The sequence below is a fragment of the Atractosteus spatula genome, chromosome 9 (assembly GCF_055471065.1).
Source record: "Atractosteus spatula isolate fAtrSpa1 chromosome 9, fAtrSpa1.hap1, whole genome shotgun sequence".
In the NCBI taxonomy this organism is placed as follows: domain Eukaryota; kingdom Metazoa; phylum Chordata; class Actinopteri; order Semionotiformes; family Lepisosteidae; genus Atractosteus; species Atractosteus spatula.
Genome location: NC_142714.1, coordinates 37,282,274 through 37,300,936, shown reverse-complemented (window position 1 = coordinate 37,300,936; position 18,663 = coordinate 37,282,274). Strand labels below are relative to the sequence as shown.

Below are 18,663 nucleotides of genomic sequence, written 5' to 3'. Positions count from 1 at the left end.
TTTAATTACATACAGTACATACAGTACTGTAGAATTATTGATAAATGCATATAAAAAGTAATTAGAAAACAGTATTCTTAATTTAATCTTAATTATAAAAATATGTTACACACATTGTGTTTAAAAGCAAATAAACATAAAACAGATCTCACTTTGCACTTTGTTTTGAACGATATATTAAATTGTTAATATTGGAAATTGCCATCATATTTTTGAAGTATGCACCACACAAAAACATATTTTTAATTATCGTTTAGGAAATAGTGATGTAAATAATTGTATCTAGTTTCAGCCAGTCTGATATATAGTTGATATATTGATATTTGTGGATATTATGTCACAGTATTCTTTAACTCGATACTCTTGCTAATTTTGACCTTACTTTGCTCCATCTAACTGATATCATATGCGATAAATGGTATTGTTATGTGTGTGGGACATTGGGAAATGTAGTTTTTTGTCTGTGTTTTTGGCTAATGCACTAAATTAAAAACTAGATGCTGTACTTGGTGAGAGATACACAATGTTCAGCATTAAAGAGATCCTTTACAAAATGAAAACTTAAAACTGGTTTAGAAATGTAAAATTACTAAATACCTATTAAAAATACAAAAGTATTTTAAATATTTGTATTTTGTCTTTGTTCCCTCATGTTAGAGTCAAAATATATAGTAAAAGTCAAAATGTACAGTCTAATAAGGCCTGGGTGGGACCTGCAGGTCAGCATGACTGAAAAGATAAGTACATCTGTGTGAGTAATAATTAGTAATAATAGTAATAATAATTTCTAAAACTTCATAAAACAAATGCCATTGTCACTTGCTGCTGATCACAATTGCTTAGCTGCTGCCCAGTTCACGGAAACGTTCTATTGTGTATCACCATTTAGATGATGGGGATATATTAGATATACAAAGAGAAGAAATTTTAATTAAAATTCTTCAGGTATTTACGACACATTGTGTGGAATGAACTATTCTAATTGATGAAGAAGTATGAACAAGAGACTCTTATTGGAAACTAAACTTTTATTCTTTACATCCCTAGGTGAAGCCTACTGTGCTTCCTGCAGTCACCAAACAGAGAGTACTATACTGTACATACAGTATAGGAACAAAGGATGTGGAATAGGCAGAGGCCTTATTATTTATTTTGACCACTAGCTCTGACATGAAGGGAGAAAGAACGGGAAGTATATTAGAAACCAAATACATGGACAGAAAAACTCCCAAAATTCCACACATGTATACAAACCAATAATAAAGTAATACTAGTATTAAATTACTTCCATTATTACTACCACTACTACTAATAATAACACTCCCTGCACAGAGCTGGACCACAGACGTATCTCAGTGAGAAATTTGAGCTCATTATGGTTGTTTGACCAATGGATCTTTGAATCTCAAACTTTATAATAATTCTTACAATTATAGAGCGCCTTTCTTGACAATCAGACAGTACATTAAAGAAAATGGGGACTCCCCTCCACCAATGTGGGATGCAACGGCACCACACATTACCACACATCAGCTATCAGTGCAGAGGTGAGCAGAGTAATGAAGCCATTTCATATAGGGTGATTATTAGGAGGTCGTTATCGATAAAGTATTTAGCCAGGACAACAGGATAACATCCCTACTCTTTTCATGAAACACCCTGGCATTTTTAATGACCACAGAGAGTCAGGACCTCTGCTTTACATCTCATCCCAAGGATGGCAACTTTTTATTATAGTGTCCCCATCACTCTACTTGAGCAGTAGGACCCAAACAGACCACAGTGAGTGCTCCCTACTGGTCTCACTAACACCTCTTCAACAAGCAACCTTAGCTTTCACAGGAGGTCTCCTCGATCCAGGTACTGACCAGATTCACACCTGCTTACTGTAGTTTCAGTGGTCTGCCAGTTGTGAGTTGCAGGGTGATATAGCTCTAGACTATATCACCCTGTACTCTGATATATACCATTTATCACATACAGTATCAGTTCTATCAAGCAAAAATAATGTCAAAGTTACTGAGTTAAAGAATTCTGTAAAGTAATATATTGTAGGGTTTTTGGCTCCATTTATGGCATGTGATCCTCTTTTCAGAAAAAATCGGCCATCTTACAATTAAAAATGGTATCTATGTATTCTATGTGTTTCTTTAACATATATAGTATAAAATATGTTACATTTTCAAGAAATATGATTATTAGACTAGGGAAAAAAACAGATTAAATGACGCTACCGTTTCAGTAACATCTAACACAACATTAGTGCCACCTAGCGATCTGGTTTGAGTAGTGATGGACTGAAAGCGGTATGCCGGAAAGGGCTGTGGATTACATGAGAATGCTTTCTGCTAACATTTGACACACATTCTAGCTGGCTTCATCTTTACATAGCTACTAGGATATATAGTAATGATATACAGCACAGTTAAAGGCATAGAATTAAAATCAAGAGAGGTTATGTTAAAAGTGTTCAATACACTGTCTTTTTTTCTCGTTTCTGTCTTATACTGTCTTTTTTCATTTCTAAAACAACAGAGAAACCTTTCAAATAGCTTGTGAACATACATAGAGGTATATGTATGACATATACAGCTATTATATGTCACTTTTCATTGGCTAAAAATACTTTGATACACAAAGCCAGTAGCTCATCCTAGTTTGTATATGCAGCAAGTGGGTCTGATAAAGTGCACACATGTCCTCATAAAAAATGAAAAGTCTTAAAGTATGATAAGAAGGTATGCCTTATCCCTTGTGATGCTATCCCTTTGCGTATGAACATATTAACTGTGTAATTGTGCAGGTAATGACTCTGATCAAAATTAATAATGATCGTCCTAGGGAAGTCTCTCTTCTTATTTTTTATTCCTGGAGGTAAAAAAGCTGACCCCAGAAGTGATGACATAGAGTTGTGAATATCTCCCTCCACTAATTGTTATTGCAGTTCTACTGAGAATAATTCCATGTATTAATACTCATAAGCAGAATATTTCAACTCTAAATATTTTAGCTTTGTACTTGTAATTTAAGCATTGTGTCTGGACAGACCATGAGCATGTAAATAATTCATGTGTTTTCTCTTTCCCTCAGGAGAATATATAGTGATGACAACATATTTCCATTTGAAAAGGAAAATTGGCTATTTTGTGATTCAAACTTACCTTCCATGCATCATGACTGTCATCTTGTCTCAGGTTTCCTTCTGGCTAAACAGAGAATCTGTTCCTGCACGCACTGTTTTTGGTGAGCCTAATCTTTCTTTAACCTTGAAACATTTTGAACAAGCAATTCAATCTGGATGTGGGACAGAAATTCATATTCAGCTGCTATTTAAATTATGCAGTTATATCAAGGATGAGTGTAAATTCGGTCTTTCTCTAGAAGTAGCTGTGCCATGATTGTTTTGTTCTTTATTTCAATAATGTATTAATTTGTTTTAGTGCAGCTAGGAAATTTGTAATCAGGAGACATGTTTTAATTGGGACTAAAAAGCATTCTATGGAATTTAGAGTAATACAGCCAGTTACCCTTTTTTGAACAATATATTAAGCACACATTGTAACAAGGTAAAACGTTCTAACACTAGCAGCAGTCTAGAGTAATTCCCTATTGATTCTTCAAATGTGCAGGTTACAACACTGCTTGGAAAACCTACTCTTAGACCTACTGTATAAGCAGCTAAAGACATTCTACCTTATGCTTCTTCTTACCTTGTATGAGTTTAAAGCATGAATGAAAATAGGCCAAAATGATTATTTACACAAATGTATTAACAGAGGTCAGGATGTCCTTTCAACAAGAACAAGCATATTAACACAGGCTATGCTAGGCCATTAATACTTGTAAAGCCAGATTGTTTTATAGAAAAGTGAAATTATTAATGTATTGTACAAAATAAATACATTGAGGAAAAATTGTTTCAATTGATCAACCCTTAGTTAATCTTGGGTTATATACTCATCCATACCTAGGACAAAAATTAAATGTTTTAATAAAACATGAGTATATTTTCCAATGTAAAATGTTCTAGTTTGCACTGAAACTAGTTAAATTACTGTACCTTTGCAAAATAGTGATGTATGCATTGTACGTGAAACCATACATTTATGTTATGTTATCTGAAGTTCAGGTTAAGAAAAACAAATTATTTTTAAAAAACCTTTCAGTCTACAGCCTTTTAAGCTAACGTGTTACTCTATTTGCACTCCCCAGCATTAAAGTTAATCCTAAATCTAATAAATGTTTTTAATTTAAAGTTGCTGAAATAGATATATTTAGCACTCATATTTAGCATCATCATTTCCAACTCAGATATTTCACTATTCATTCTCAGGAATAATGGGTGCCTAAAAGGAATTTTAATATATATTTATAGATGATGCTTATGCCAGCACAAATTCTTTGAAGAGGAGAGTGTGCCGATTCTTAAATGCAACTGTATGCAATATATATCTTGCTTCCAAAATTTAAGAAGAAAAACACATTAAAACAGTCCACAGTACTGTACATTGTCACACGTACATTACAAATAAAATAACACACCATGCAAGAAATAATCTTGCCAAATTCTGTAGGTTTTCATCTTTATTGGGTTGGGTTAGAAGGGTGTCCTAGAACTGGAACTTGTTAGATGGTTGCATTGTCCTTCATGCACCATTTTACAAAACATTATGCAGCTCATCTGTCAGCCAAATATATTTTCCACAACCATTTTGCATGTCTACTGATTCTAGAGTGTCAAGTTGAGACAAGAGGTGTCTGGTTTTCCAAATTCTTTTAGCCTGAAATTCAGATATTTCAAAGAAGCAGGAAAGAAACTAAATTGTAGCTATTTTAGATAAGCAGTATTGACTTTCCATGTCCTTTGGTAAACTGTTATTGCTACATTTCACCTTCAAACAGTGGTCAGATGATGATCTTGTTTTCAGACCATTCTGTCTCTGCTTTTAGTCTTGGTGCTTTTGCTTTTAGGCTGTGGTGTGAAAACGACTAATTTGATCAAGACACAGTAAAGTCAGTCCACAAGACTAAGAAGGTCATGCACTTATCCATGCTATTTGTCTTCACCAACATGCTCTTTTTTTGTGAAACATCACCAATTGGATGCTTTCTGTGTATTTGCCGCATATGATTATTTTCTTAAATGATAAGAGCATATTGCCTTCTTTTTTCCCATAAGACCTCAATTATTTCAGATGAATGTTTAAAATCATGTTTCAAGTGTGTTTCACTAGCAGGCTTGAAAATGTAGGCTAATCAGTGATTTAGAGCGTAACAATGTCTAGCACACAAACATTTACCCAGAAGGAACTTCCATCTACATACTTAATTCTCAGCTGAAGAAACTCCAGAAAGAATTCCCTTGCCGTGAAGGTGACTATGAAAAAAAAACTAGTAAAGCTTGGGGAAAAAACTAGAAATCACACAGAAACTATTCAAAACTGAATTTAATACACTGTAACATCTTTTTCTTCTAATTGACTTATCTAGGGTTGTTTATGTTCCTTATTTTCAATGAATGATGATGATAGAGCTCATTTATGTGAGATCAACAAAAGGATAAAAAAAGAAATTGTATTTATAGGTGGGGTGGTTGAAATAAGAAATTAAACCCATAAACCAGCTGAATTTCTTAAACATTGCACACTCAATGAACTACTCAAAGCCCGGATTTATGTATTACAAACTCCCAAAAGTTGATAATTAATTAATAATTGAATGTAGATTTCTACTTGGAGAAGTGCCAGATCTCTGGAAAGATATTGCAATCCTCGATATGACATGATGTTTCTGCGGAAAATGATTTTTGTAATTTACAGAACATACCCATGTGTATTACATGATTTATGCTTCTAGCTGAAAAAAGTGTACAAGAATGTCTCTCTAGACGCAAGGAAGAATTTTCTACTGTTTATAGCATTAAAACTCATATTTTTGCACAGTTCAGTTTTATTCATGCAGTTATCAATGTTTTCATAATGCCCTTATGTTAGAAGTGTCCTTTTTTGCTTCAGTAATTGCAGTTCACAGGTTAGCTATACCAACAACAAAACAAGAAGAATGCTTCAATGACACATTTATCACACAATAAAAGCATTTTCAATTAAATTACCAAACATTGCACAGCACAGGCTAGCATAATTAATCATTCTTGGTTGCCATTGGTCATTGAAAAGTTGTCATGAACAAGAACAAAGCCATGTCAGTCCTATTTGTGCCTAGGAAGCAGGTGAAAACAACTCAAGTGGCATAATTGCCTACATTTGCTTTGGTGGACAATATTATTTTATTTATTTTGAATGCATTCTTTCCCCAACAAAAATAAATAAATGAAGTGAACTGCACAATGACCTATCATAGATTTTGATTTCTCACTGCATTTATTTTCATTTTATCTATGCTGTGTTTTTTTTCTTCTTGTATTGTATTGTATTGACCACTTGTATTGTGGTCAATCAATGTGGAATTTGTCACTTCAATATCAAATAGATAAGCTGAATAATAACATTTTGTTAACAGACACCTTGTCAAGAAAAATAAAACTTTTATGAAATTTTAGATTTGACTTAAGTCAAAAGGAGCAGTCTAAGTGACACAAACATGAAATATTGACCTGAGAAGTCAGAGTAATTTTTTCTTTTTTTGTTTTTGTAACCTTAAGCTGTCTCTCATTTATTGCATTGCAAATAAGGTTATTGGTGTCAAAATGGTGCGCTCAGGATCTGTTTTTGTCATCATATGCTTCAGACTTCTTCTGCTCCTATTACTTTCACATTGCATTATCAGGTCTATTTGCTGGTTGCAAGATGTTGGAAACATGCAGACCCTATCCAATAATATTGTTCCCTTTGTCGTCCACATCAAGAGTTGTGCTTCACTAAACAGGCATGGTTCGCTGGAATCCATGCTTGATTAATCACACTACTGACATATAAAGTCCAGGCTATCTTAACAGATGGCTAGAATCTGTTACTGTCTCTGTGGGAGAAGTTATGCTACATGCACTTTATCAATAAAAGGATTTTTATGTATTTTTGACATCTGGAACCCAAGTCTCTTTGAGGATACATGTATATGGAAAAGCTAAACCATAGTAATGCATTTAAATCTGTAGCTATTATTAAATATTTTAATGGGCCCAAAACATCAATCAATCATGGTTAACTGTATTTTATATAACAAGGAAACAAGGAAAACAACCCTCGAGGAAGGTGTTTAAAGAAACAGTCCTCACAAGCATTGTACATTACAAACATTTAATATACAATAACATGCAATAGAGAAAAAAAAAAGTATTTCATTCCAGAACACACCTTTGTCCATTAGCCTATCATTAACCGTGATATTTAAGAGGCCTTTGAATATGAACAAAAAAAGGTAGGATAATTACAAAACCAAAAGGAAAATATTTTTAGGGAGAAAGAGCAACAGATCTAAAAGGACATCCGCAAGGAGAAATGTGTTTTGACCTCATAGGTGCACGAACACCATAATCAGCTGTAATGTTACAAAATAAAGTGAGGAGGGACCCAGATACGAATGATAGTCAGGTTCCTAGATGCTAATGAAAAACATGACCTGCAAATACTGTAAATTCAATATCAGTGCCATTGCCATACTGGAATGTGCATCCAGAAATTGCATTACTCTACTTCACATTTAATTCTGTGTTTGTACAAGCTGCTTTTTAACATATTGAACCAACCTTAACTAGCCTTAACAATGAATTTCTGCACATTTTCACACTGAGAGGTCTGGTTTTGAGGACTTGTCTCTGATAGACATAATGACTGTCTAAATGGAGCATCTGAGCTGAGTGTTTGCATGTCTGAGGCAGCACAATAATCCTTTTTTAGGTCATTTTAAATTTTAAAGTTGGGATCTGTATTGTGAAGAGCTGCTTGCTTGAATGAAGCTACTTGCTGTCATGGTTTCTGTATGGTGTCAACTAATTTTTTTATCTTCTGTGTTTCCTACAGGTGTCACCACTGTCCTGACCATGACCACCCTAAGTATCAGTGCAAGAAATTCTTTACCCAAAGTGGCATATGCCACGGCTATGGACTGGTTTATGGCCGTCTGCTATGCCTTTGTGTTTTCGGCCCTTATTGAATTTGCCACAGTGAACTACTTCACCAAACGGAGTTGGGCATGGGATGGAAAGAAAGCTATGGAGGCCCAGGAGCTACGTGTGAGTGCCTTTTTTAATATGGTCCAAGGCACATTAAACTGTCGTGCCTTCAATGAAATATATAAAACCTCAAGTATATCTCAAAATATGTCTGTTATATTAAAACCTGCATTTAGCATGGGGCGGCACAGTGGTGCAGTGCTTAGCATTGCTGACTCCCAGGTCTGGGGACCTGGGTTCAATAGGGTGTTGTTTGAGTGACATTCATATATCAGTTTTCTCCCACAGTCCAAAGCCATACTGGTAAGATAATTGACTTCTGGGAAAATTGACCCTTGTGTGAGTGTGTCTGTGTTTGTGTCTGTGTGCCCTGAGATGGACTGGTATCCCAAAAAGAGTGTATCCAGCCTCGTATTAGATAAAGCGGTTCATAAATGGATGGATGTATTTAGCATGGAAAACAAAAAAGTCCGAACTTATCATCAACTCAGAGCTTCCAAACTGTTAGAATTCAAGTTCTTGAGTGACTTTTTCCATGTTGTTTAAATTCTACAGACAAAGGTTTTATCATCTATTATAGAAGTTATCTGACACTAGAAATTGCATGCAATGTAACATTCAATTAAATACAATTGAAGATGTTGTGTGCCACAAATTTCTTGGTGGAACAGACATTTATGGGAAATATATAAATCTCAAAAGAATATTTTCTTTCTTGAAGCCATGAGTAAACCTATTCAAATTACTTTTTGCATGTTTTTCAGATCTTGCTTGTCTCACATTCAATTATGTATCCTGTGCTCAATTATCTGTTGTTGCTTTTGCTTACTGTAGATCATTTGCTATCTATTCCAGTACAAATAATCTCAGACAAGAGCACTTGAAACTAATTGCTAGGATGTGTGCACATGGTAGCCTGTTTCTAAAGTGCTTTGAAAAAGTATTAAACCTAAACCTAAGAAGCACTGATCTACGATAATTGTTTTTTTACAATGTGCCTTGAGTAAACCACAAACAATAACTATGAACATGCAGAAAATTAGTAAAAGGAGGGGCAAACTTTCATGACCTCTTGAATAAATAATTTTTCACAGAAGGAAATATATGTACTGTTTTATTCAACTTTTTTTTTAAACTGAGTGATCAAAAAATTAAAAAAAAACATGAAGAGGTTAGGAGCTCCAAGATATTACATCAATTACTTAAATTACCTTTCACATTAGAACACCTGTTCAAATTCCAGCATCCATTTGACAGAACTGTATAGTATATAACAGTACACAGTTTCTAGTTTACTGCAAATCTCTTTCACCTAGTTGGTGATCATTTCTATAATGCTTAAGCACCCGTATTTATAGAGAAAAAATATTTTATCTGAAATAGTTTATAGAAAATGTTTACAGTACACTTTTAAGTCCAGACAACCTTTTACATGGTATATTTAAAACATTCCAATTTTTTATTTTTATTTAATGACATTACAATAGCTCATTTTACATTGTATTTTGTGAGCATTTCCATTACTATCAAAATACCATCACAGATGTATGATCCATAGGGTGTTCATTTTCTTTTTTTTTAACGATATTCCAATATAATAGCTCAGCTGCAATTAAACAGAAAGCAAGGGAGGGACTTGAATTTGAATATGGGTTAGGCAAATTAGGGCTGGTGGGAATCAAAAGCTGTACCTTTGCCTTAAAAGCAATTGCTGTGTGATACAAAGTCGACTGTATAGTTTCATATATGGAAATGTACTTCATGTTTAATCTAGAAAATAACTCTTGTTAGGTGTATTGGTAAGGCACATAAACACTGTCTGTGAGACTTGGTACTGTGTGGACTTGAAGTGATGGATGGTAACATACTGTATGTATACCACATACTCCGGGTGACTAGCAACATCCTTGAGAAGGTGTAGAATCGAATACAACAATAGTGTACAGTATATAGCAGTTAATGTATAAAGTCAACAACTTGCTTCTATTGATACTTATGTTACTTCAGATTTCAAAGGTGTCTGTTACACTAGAGATTATCTTTGTTTGAAAATGTTTTAAAATAAATTCAAGTGAATATTTGGAGAACATGTATTTTTTACAATATTTAATATTTGAACATGTCAAATATTGAAACTGCTATAAATGTCTGACTGGCGTTTAAATTCATTGCCCCAGGTACTTTGTTTAAGTTGCTTAATGTGGTCTTCGATTTTTCTTACGGAAGGAGACGAACGAGTAGTGCTATAGAAAGAAAGCTACCACATGAAGGATGAAAATAAGGCAGGACAAAGTCAACTGCATATTTCTTTGGTGACAGGTGTTGTAGAGTGCTAATAAACATGGTAGGTTAATGGACTACAGACATTGATGAATTGTTGATAAATGGATTAGGTCAAAAGGTGCCAGTTATTAAAGGCTGATAAAATTCTGCATAAAAATTAAGGAATAAAAAGCAAGTTGCTGTTGTTGAAAGCACTGAATCTCATCCTGCCCTTTGTTACGATACTGTAAAAGGACCAAAGATGTTCATATAAAATTAGATGTAAACGTAGAAACAACCAAACATTTTCAAGATCATTTTTCAGTGCATTAATGTACAACATCTGTTCCTGATGCAATGAAAACCAGTGAATTCTACTACACTTTTTTCACCATAAAGTTATTTTATGTTACAACTGAGTATGAACAAGGTGAAGATTGTTCTGAATGCAATAAAGATCCCCTCCAGGACTTTTACCAGCAATTCCAATCTGAATGCCCCTTGGGACTCTACCATTCCACAGTGACGATGAGATACAGCAGGTTTATTGTGTATGTTTATTTATTTTTTTTTCTGTCCTTCAAATCAGCATGTTCTTGCCCTCCTCCATTTCCTGTTACTTTGGAGCTGTGCCCCACATAGTCCATCCCACGGTGAAGATAAACTGAGTCATCCAGAGGAACATTGGTGTAAGATGATTTCCTGCTTGGCAAATAACTTGTGGACCTCTGCTGATAATTAATTTTGCCCTTCCGAGCATGGCAATTAGCAATCCAGGCCTTTTGGGCTCTTGGGCAAAGAGCTTGTCAGGGATGTTATTTATGTTTCCTTCCAAGGTCTTGAAAAGTTACTGTTATGAAGTGATTGATTTTTTTGTCATTTTAATGCATATTATTTATTAACTTATTTTTGGCTTGCCTATTTTTGAGAGATGAACTGGGACAGATGAGTATCCAGTTTCGATTTGTAAGATTTTTTGAAACCATAAGAAACTGTACAATAAGAAACCTTTTTGTCATTATGATCTCCAAGGAAAACAACGTTGAAGAAAACAAACTTGTGGGTGCTTTAATCTAGGGTTCTGTCCCAGACAACTCTTGGACCAAAGAGTTCTCACACCTTTTAGCTTAAACTTTTGTGCAGATCTGGATTTTTCTGAAAAGTGTGATTTTATTGCCAGTCATTTACATAATGTAATGATAAAGGCCTTTACATTTGTTTTGAAAAATTAACCAAATGTGTCAGTTTGGTTGACTTTGGAAAGTTTTATTGAGGAACTTCATTCATATACAAGAAAACATTTTGTATATGTATTAAAATATAGCTACTATATTCAAACTCTGCTTGTTTAAGATTTGGGTTTAGGGTGTAATGATGCATTTTTAACATTTTCTATGTACATCATGTTTTTTTTTAAATTGCTCAGAAATGATCTGCGTCTCATGGACTGAAACCTAAATATCGCAGGAAAAGTATTAATACTTCTAGATTTCCAGTCTGTGCTTCATTTATGAAAGTCACATGAAAAAGTTCACATGGAGATCTTTTTAAAACATAAAAATCATTGAATAAAAAATGGCTTAATACAGTTTTTGTTGTAGTGAATAATATACAATTTCCAGCAGCAGGCTAATTTGCAAGCTTCAATACTTAAAAATGTTTAGAAACATAAGAGGAGGCTTCAGTAGTTTATTTGTTCTTAGTTGCTGCAGTAATTAAGTATCTAAAGTATATGACAAGGGTACCGTCTTCAATAACATGGCTGTTTAGTTTGTTCCTAATTATGACAGGTATTAAAAGTACTTCCTGCTCATGCACTTTTGTGTCTTCTGTTTCATGTTTCAATGTTGATTTTGAAGTCCATTTGGAATGATTATCTGTGTGACTCAGATATGTACACTATCTGAGAATTACGAAAATTTGATCCAGGTTCCTCTGTTCAAGTAGAAAGTGAATATGTCTTGTTTGCATGTTACTGGCATTATTTCCTGACATCAACCTGAAGGTGCCACCTTCACAAACAGCAAGGTAATAGTAACATGTACTGTACAGTGTATATCCCCAATAGTGTTTAACCTATTGTAATACCTCTGCTTCCAACTGTTTCCTGTCAAGCCATAGTTATATTATGTGATTTAATGTACATTGGAGCCTAGTTCAAGAACCCAATTTTATTTCACATAAGTAGAATGACATAGAACAGATTACAATAACAATCTTACAGTATACTGTATGTATTAGAAACCCCCTTTTCAATTACTCCTTCTCTAGACAGTGTCCTAATCAGACTGCACTTTTGCTTTCTCTTATCAGAGTATGTGCTCTGAAGCATTTTTGTGCAGCCTATAAGACTACACAGCGGTATTTTAAGAAGTATTAGAAAAGGTTATGTGATCCTTGTTAATAGTCATCCCCGTTACATAGACGTAATCCCTACCCATGATTTAACTGCCCAGAAAGTTCTTTTTATCAGGACAAATCAATAAGCTTTTAAAGCTGCAAGGTATTGGACTTGTGCTAACTGTCACAGCTGAATGATTCTTCTTTCAAGATACTGGCATGAAGATAACAGTGAAACTTATCCTGAATTAAGACTGAAGAGCTCTTACAAAACAGATTTCATCATTGCCATTGACATTGATTAGTGTGTGGTACCTTGAGGCTCTCATATATTTGAAGTGCAGTGCAATTTTTAAAGCAAACATTTTTTTTAAATTAAACAAAGACATTCATTCCCATATCTTGATTTTAAAGAGAAGCTAAACTGTGTTTATGTGGGAGTAGGTACCTGCGTCAGCATGCATAGGCTGCAAAGGAACAGGTAAAGGTTTATCCAATGCTGAAAGGAAAAGAAAAGAGACACAACGTGCCATCTATAGAGTCTTCTTTCCCTTTCACCTTCTTCCACCTGACGAAGGCTTCACAGTTGAAATGTTATGTATTTTTTCTTTTCCTTTCAGTACAGAATAAACCTTTACCTTTTCCTATATTTAAGTGTTCTGTGTCAGTTTACAATGTTAAATACCTTTACAGTGGTATTTAAAGCTTTAACTAAGTACATAAGACTGTATGCTGTATATATATATAATTTACACTGTATGTAAACATTTTTTCTAAATTCCTATGCAAATTCATACTACTGTATCCTAGCACTCACCACAATACCCCCCAACCCCAACACCCCCTTCTCCACCTCCGTTGCAGAATCTTTCTAACCTATTGGTTTATTATGGGCTGGTCTTCTTCCTCATCCTGTATCCAAACCTTAACTGTACATTAATTACTTAACAGTCCTCAGCATCCCCTATAAATAAATGAGTGTTGGCATACAGTGTTCATATTGTGTCCTTTAAAATGGCTTAATCTGGATTTGTGTCTAATTATTTTATTACACAGCTATGATAAAGAATTCAGTTCATGATTTTTTAATAATCAGTGAGCCCATCAGAAATCTTTCAGCGAGCTTAGAAAAAAAATCTGTAACTGCATATGTAGTTAAAAAAAGACTAATGGAGGTATTTGGAGTAATACTAATACAGGTATTACATGGAATTATTTTCTTCTATTATCTTCTGTCTTTTACTGTTTAATAGTTTGGTTTAGTACTATAATTCAGTGGCCATAACAAGTCACTCCAAACCAATAGGAATATCACATATCTAAAACAAAAGGGCTTCCAGAAGACAGATTTGTTATGCTTAGTTTAAGAGGCTTTGAGTCGTTTAAATTCTGAAAATTGGGGAATAAACCTAGAGATTTTTTTTTGCTTTGAAGCTCAGAACCAATTTGTAATGGCATTAAAAGATTTGCATGTTAATATTTTGGTCACAGAGCTGCCATTTAAACTATATTAATTTTCAGTTGTATATTCTCTCCTGGAATCCCTTGATGTTGTTTTATTAGCAAGCAAGAAAAAAGCACTAACAAACCTGTGTTTTCTATTATTTGTCCTGTTTTGTTAATGCTTGTAGAGTTTAATTGGCTTGGGTGGACAGGACTGTTGTCACCCATGTTGTAATTTCTTGTTGGGGGCAAACATTTGTGCATCAATTTATTATTTATTTATTTTTATTCCTGGGCTCTTTACTTAATGTTATAGATTCTGTTGTCTTTCTGTCAATTAAAGAAATATTCTAGGAAGGAAAGTCATTAAAACGTTTTACACAACAGAGAAGAACTTGCAAAGTGTGCTCATGATGTTTATGCCCCATACTGTTCTGCAGAATATAAATATCAGATCTTTAAAGCACATGCTTACACATCATCATTCACACTCCGCCCCCAACCCCATCTTCACACCTGCAGTGACTCCCTGGCTCATTCCTCAAAGGGAAGAACAACCCTTCAGCCCTACAATCAGGTTGTCATTACTTCATTCAGGGTAGGTCAGCCAACAAAGCAATTAGCAGAGATCTGTGGTACTAACTGGTTTTGATAGAAATTTAAAAAAAACAAAACAAAATGAATGGTAAGGAAAGATTTTTTTTTAAGTCTACTGAAAAAACCACCCTTGCTGAGGATTTGAATTTGCCTACACAAAAACTGTTTTTTTTTTTGGCTAGTGATAAATGGAGGGGGCATTTTGCTACGTTGTGCTTTTTGTCACTATTTGGTTAGACAAATTTGAGCTAATAGGGATACTTAAGAATGAGGTCAAATAGGACAAAAAGAAAAAAAATGGCAAAATGGCAAAAATAATACAGTGGTATCGCAATACTGTATGCTACATTTATTTTAAAGTAAACATTCCACAGGCTCAAAAGTAAAAAACAATTTAAGCAGGTGAAAGTTTGTGACATGGCTGCTTCATGTCTACATTGCCATTGATCCGGTGATACTGGTTAGTTCCATTTATTACCTATTCAGGTATCTTCAACTGGTTTATAGTGCTTCATGTGTAGCTCCAGCCTGATGTAAATACCTCATTGTTTTTAGATATTAAATTAATCAACATTGAAGGTGAGAAAAATGCACACCTTTGTGTTTAAATGCTTTACACCTAATATGTTTAATTGACATTCAGACTTTCCAATTATATTCAGATTTTTTTTGTTTTCTATACTATGGCAGTGCCCTGGTGCCACAGTGTAAAAATAGCAAAAAATAAAACTCATAAATAGGGCTTTTTTTCCAAACTATACTATCTTTGACATATGTAGAGCTTAATTCCACACTCATTTTAAATCTTCACAGCCAAAATTTGTATTTTACTCTTTCTTTTTAGTTTTCAGCATGGGATTAACCGCTATTTCTTGCATTTTTCTTGCAATTTCAATATGTTAGAATAAAACTATTCTAACATATTTCAGGATATTGTCCAAATCAATCAGATGGCACATGTGCCCCTAGAGAATGAGCAGAAGCAATACTACAGTATCTAGTATTGATTTTCCCAGTGCAGCCAGAATTAAGCACACTGTGAAAACACCAAGTGAAGGAGGTGATTAACTTCAAGGGTTCAAATTCAAAGTATTTTTCCAAATTAAATATAGAGACTGAAGAGCTGATGCCCTATTGCCACCCTGATTGACAAACTGGGCAAAGTAATGTGACAGTACTTTAGGTTTGGACTTGATGAATAAAGAAATAAAATAACTTTAAAACTGTAAACTTACAGTACAACATCAACCCAAATGGTGCACAGAATTGCAGATAGCTATACAGTAAATGTATTAATTGGATAAGCCCACACAGCTTTGCTGTGTATTTACTGTATCAGTAAAGCACTTATTATATTCATTCTGATATGGCTGATAATTGGTTAAATCTGTTACATACTTCTTATTCAGTCTTTTTCATATTTAACTTCCATTTAATACATTTCATGGCATGAAGCTACAGTATATATTGTTTCCTACATATCAACTTTTGCAGTCTACTGTACATTCCTGCTGGCAAACAGGAATGAGCCCCTTTTTTCTGTAATCTTTATATGGACAGGGACTGTGTATTTATTCAGGGTACTTGCTGCACTTTGCCATGCATCTAATTTCACTTTTTCTGTTGGCTGCCAAGATAAAAAGGTACAGTAATTGTCTTTGCAGCTATCTGCCACCACTAGTAATTAGGTCTAATCTTTTTATATTTTATATGCCTGTTTATTTCTGAATTTCATATGCAGTATGCTCTACACAAATCAGGCTAACTGAAACAGTTAATTTTTACGGAACATTGGCAGAAGCAAACTTTGTTTGCAGCACTCCATTTTTGCTCTTATTTTTGGTTTACAATTAAGAAGAGGTGTATTTGTGATCATGAGATTGATATCAGTGATAAGTACAATATATGTATTAGGTTTATACATAAAGTACTACATGTGGCAAAAACGCAATTGATCGTATAAAAACTCAACACAGTAATTTCAAGTGGGCATAAGTACTGGGACACATTCACCTTTAAATTATGGAATGTAAAAGTCAAGATTTGGTTGCATATCCTTTTGAGGTAGTAACTGCAAAGATGCGACCAGTTAAGCTCACTAAACTCTGTGTAATCAATTTAGATGCTCTACCAAGCCTGTTTTTCTGCCACTATGAGGTCTTGCCTGTTCTTGAGGTGTTCTTACTTTAATCAGCACCTGATCAACAAGGAACAATAACAAATTGTTTTACAGTACTGTGGCTCAACTCTATTAATTTAACAATTAAATTGTCCCAAAAGAGTGGAACTGAATTGCTATTATTCCAAATATTTTTTTAGGGGCTATACTTGTTTGTTATGTTTTGTAAATTTTTAAAGTTGACTTCATTGTCCCAATATTTTTAGTAGATGCTACACGATGTATTGTACTGTATGTCATACACCATATTCCTCAGTTTTAATTTACAGAAATAAAAATGATAAAACAGAGACTTCAAATCCTTTATCAGAGTTTCTTTCAGAGTTGGGAACTGAATAAAATGACATTTAAAATGTAAAAACTAACATGATTGACTCAGCAGCAACAAAAAATACACTGCTGTCATTTCTTGCGTCTTGGGATCAGTATATTAAGTAAGCTATTGTCGTTTGTACATACTGTGTGTCCCACAAACTATAAAAATACTGTACATGTAGTAAGTTTTAGTCATGTACCAATTAATATAAAACTCCAGCTTTCTGAGGAAGTAAGAAGTGACAATGCAATAGATATAAGTATGTAAATAAGCATTAATTAATATCAAACTTTATAGGTCTACTGTTTTTCTGGCTGCTTGCTTTACACTATTGTATAGCAAATATAAAGTTTCTTACAACCATTACCACTATACTCATTTTTTATGTTCCTTCATTAAAAGCCAAGAACAAAACAACTATTAAACACAGATTTTAGTGCTCTTGCCCGTTATTATAATATGCCATTATACAGTGTGGCAAATGTCTGATGGCAATTTTTTTCTAATGCACAGATATAAGAGAGGAAGAAATGGATTATTTTCCTTCTTGTATTAAATTTTTAAAATAGTGTAATGGATTTCAGTAAAGCACCAATAACTTAAAATTTAGTTGATTACAATAACTGACAGAGTACTTTAAAATGTGTTTTGCATAACGTTTTGCTACAAGAGAGGATTATCCTGGAAATTGCATACTGGAAAAAGATGTTAGCTTTTTGGTAGTAAAGAGTTAAACCTCTTAAGCTATATTAGTGATAGGAACATAACAGTATACTTTATTAAAATTAACTTTCAATGCAGGAGAATACAATTACTAATAATGATAATAGTAAGTTGAAGAGGGTGGTAAGGTGGCACAGCAATTTGGATTGCTGCCTTGTATGCTGGGGTCTTGGATTCACTTCCAGACCTGGCATGCTATCCACATGGAGTTTATATGTTCTCCCCGTTTTGGCATGTATTTCCTCCAGGTGCTCTGGTTTCCTCCTAGAGTCCCAAAACATATTGGTAGGTTAGTTGGCTTCTGAGAAACGTAGCCCTAGGTACTGTATTAGTGTGTACATGCTCTTGTCTGTGTTTGTGTTTCAGGCCTGCGATTGATTGGTGTCCCATTCCCAATTCATCCACCGCTAGAGTGCAGCACCCACCTAATGCTATTAGCTAAGTGCTATTATGTGTCAGCAATCCCAACACTAACACCAGAGAGCAATTTATCAAGGACAACAGGATAAACACCATTTACAAATAGTTAATCTTTAATGACAAAGTAGTCTGATACCCCTGATTGGCTTGTCATCCAAATGATGGCATGCCCAAGTACCCTGTGTCTATGATTATCAACTGTTAGTCAGACATTGAGGTCCAGATGGAAGGGTGCCACCTACTGGTGCTGCG

At 34.2% G+C, this 18,663-nt stretch overlaps 1 protein-coding gene across 1 annotated transcript in view; it reads left to right on the top strand.

Moving 5' to 3' along the window:
- Positions 1–18,663, top strand: part of gabra3 (gamma-aminobutyric acid type A receptor subunit alpha3) — a 67,448-nt gene that overhangs the window by 41,498 nt on the left and 7,287 nt on the right. Inside the window, exons 4-5 of the mRNA XM_088925088.1 lie at positions 3,091–3,243; positions 7,980–8,191. Of these exons, the coding sequence (XP_088781214.1) occupies positions 3,091–3,243; positions 7,980–8,191 (365 nt within the window). The remainder of the gene's footprint in view (positions 1–3,090; positions 3,244–7,979; positions 8,192–18,663) is intronic.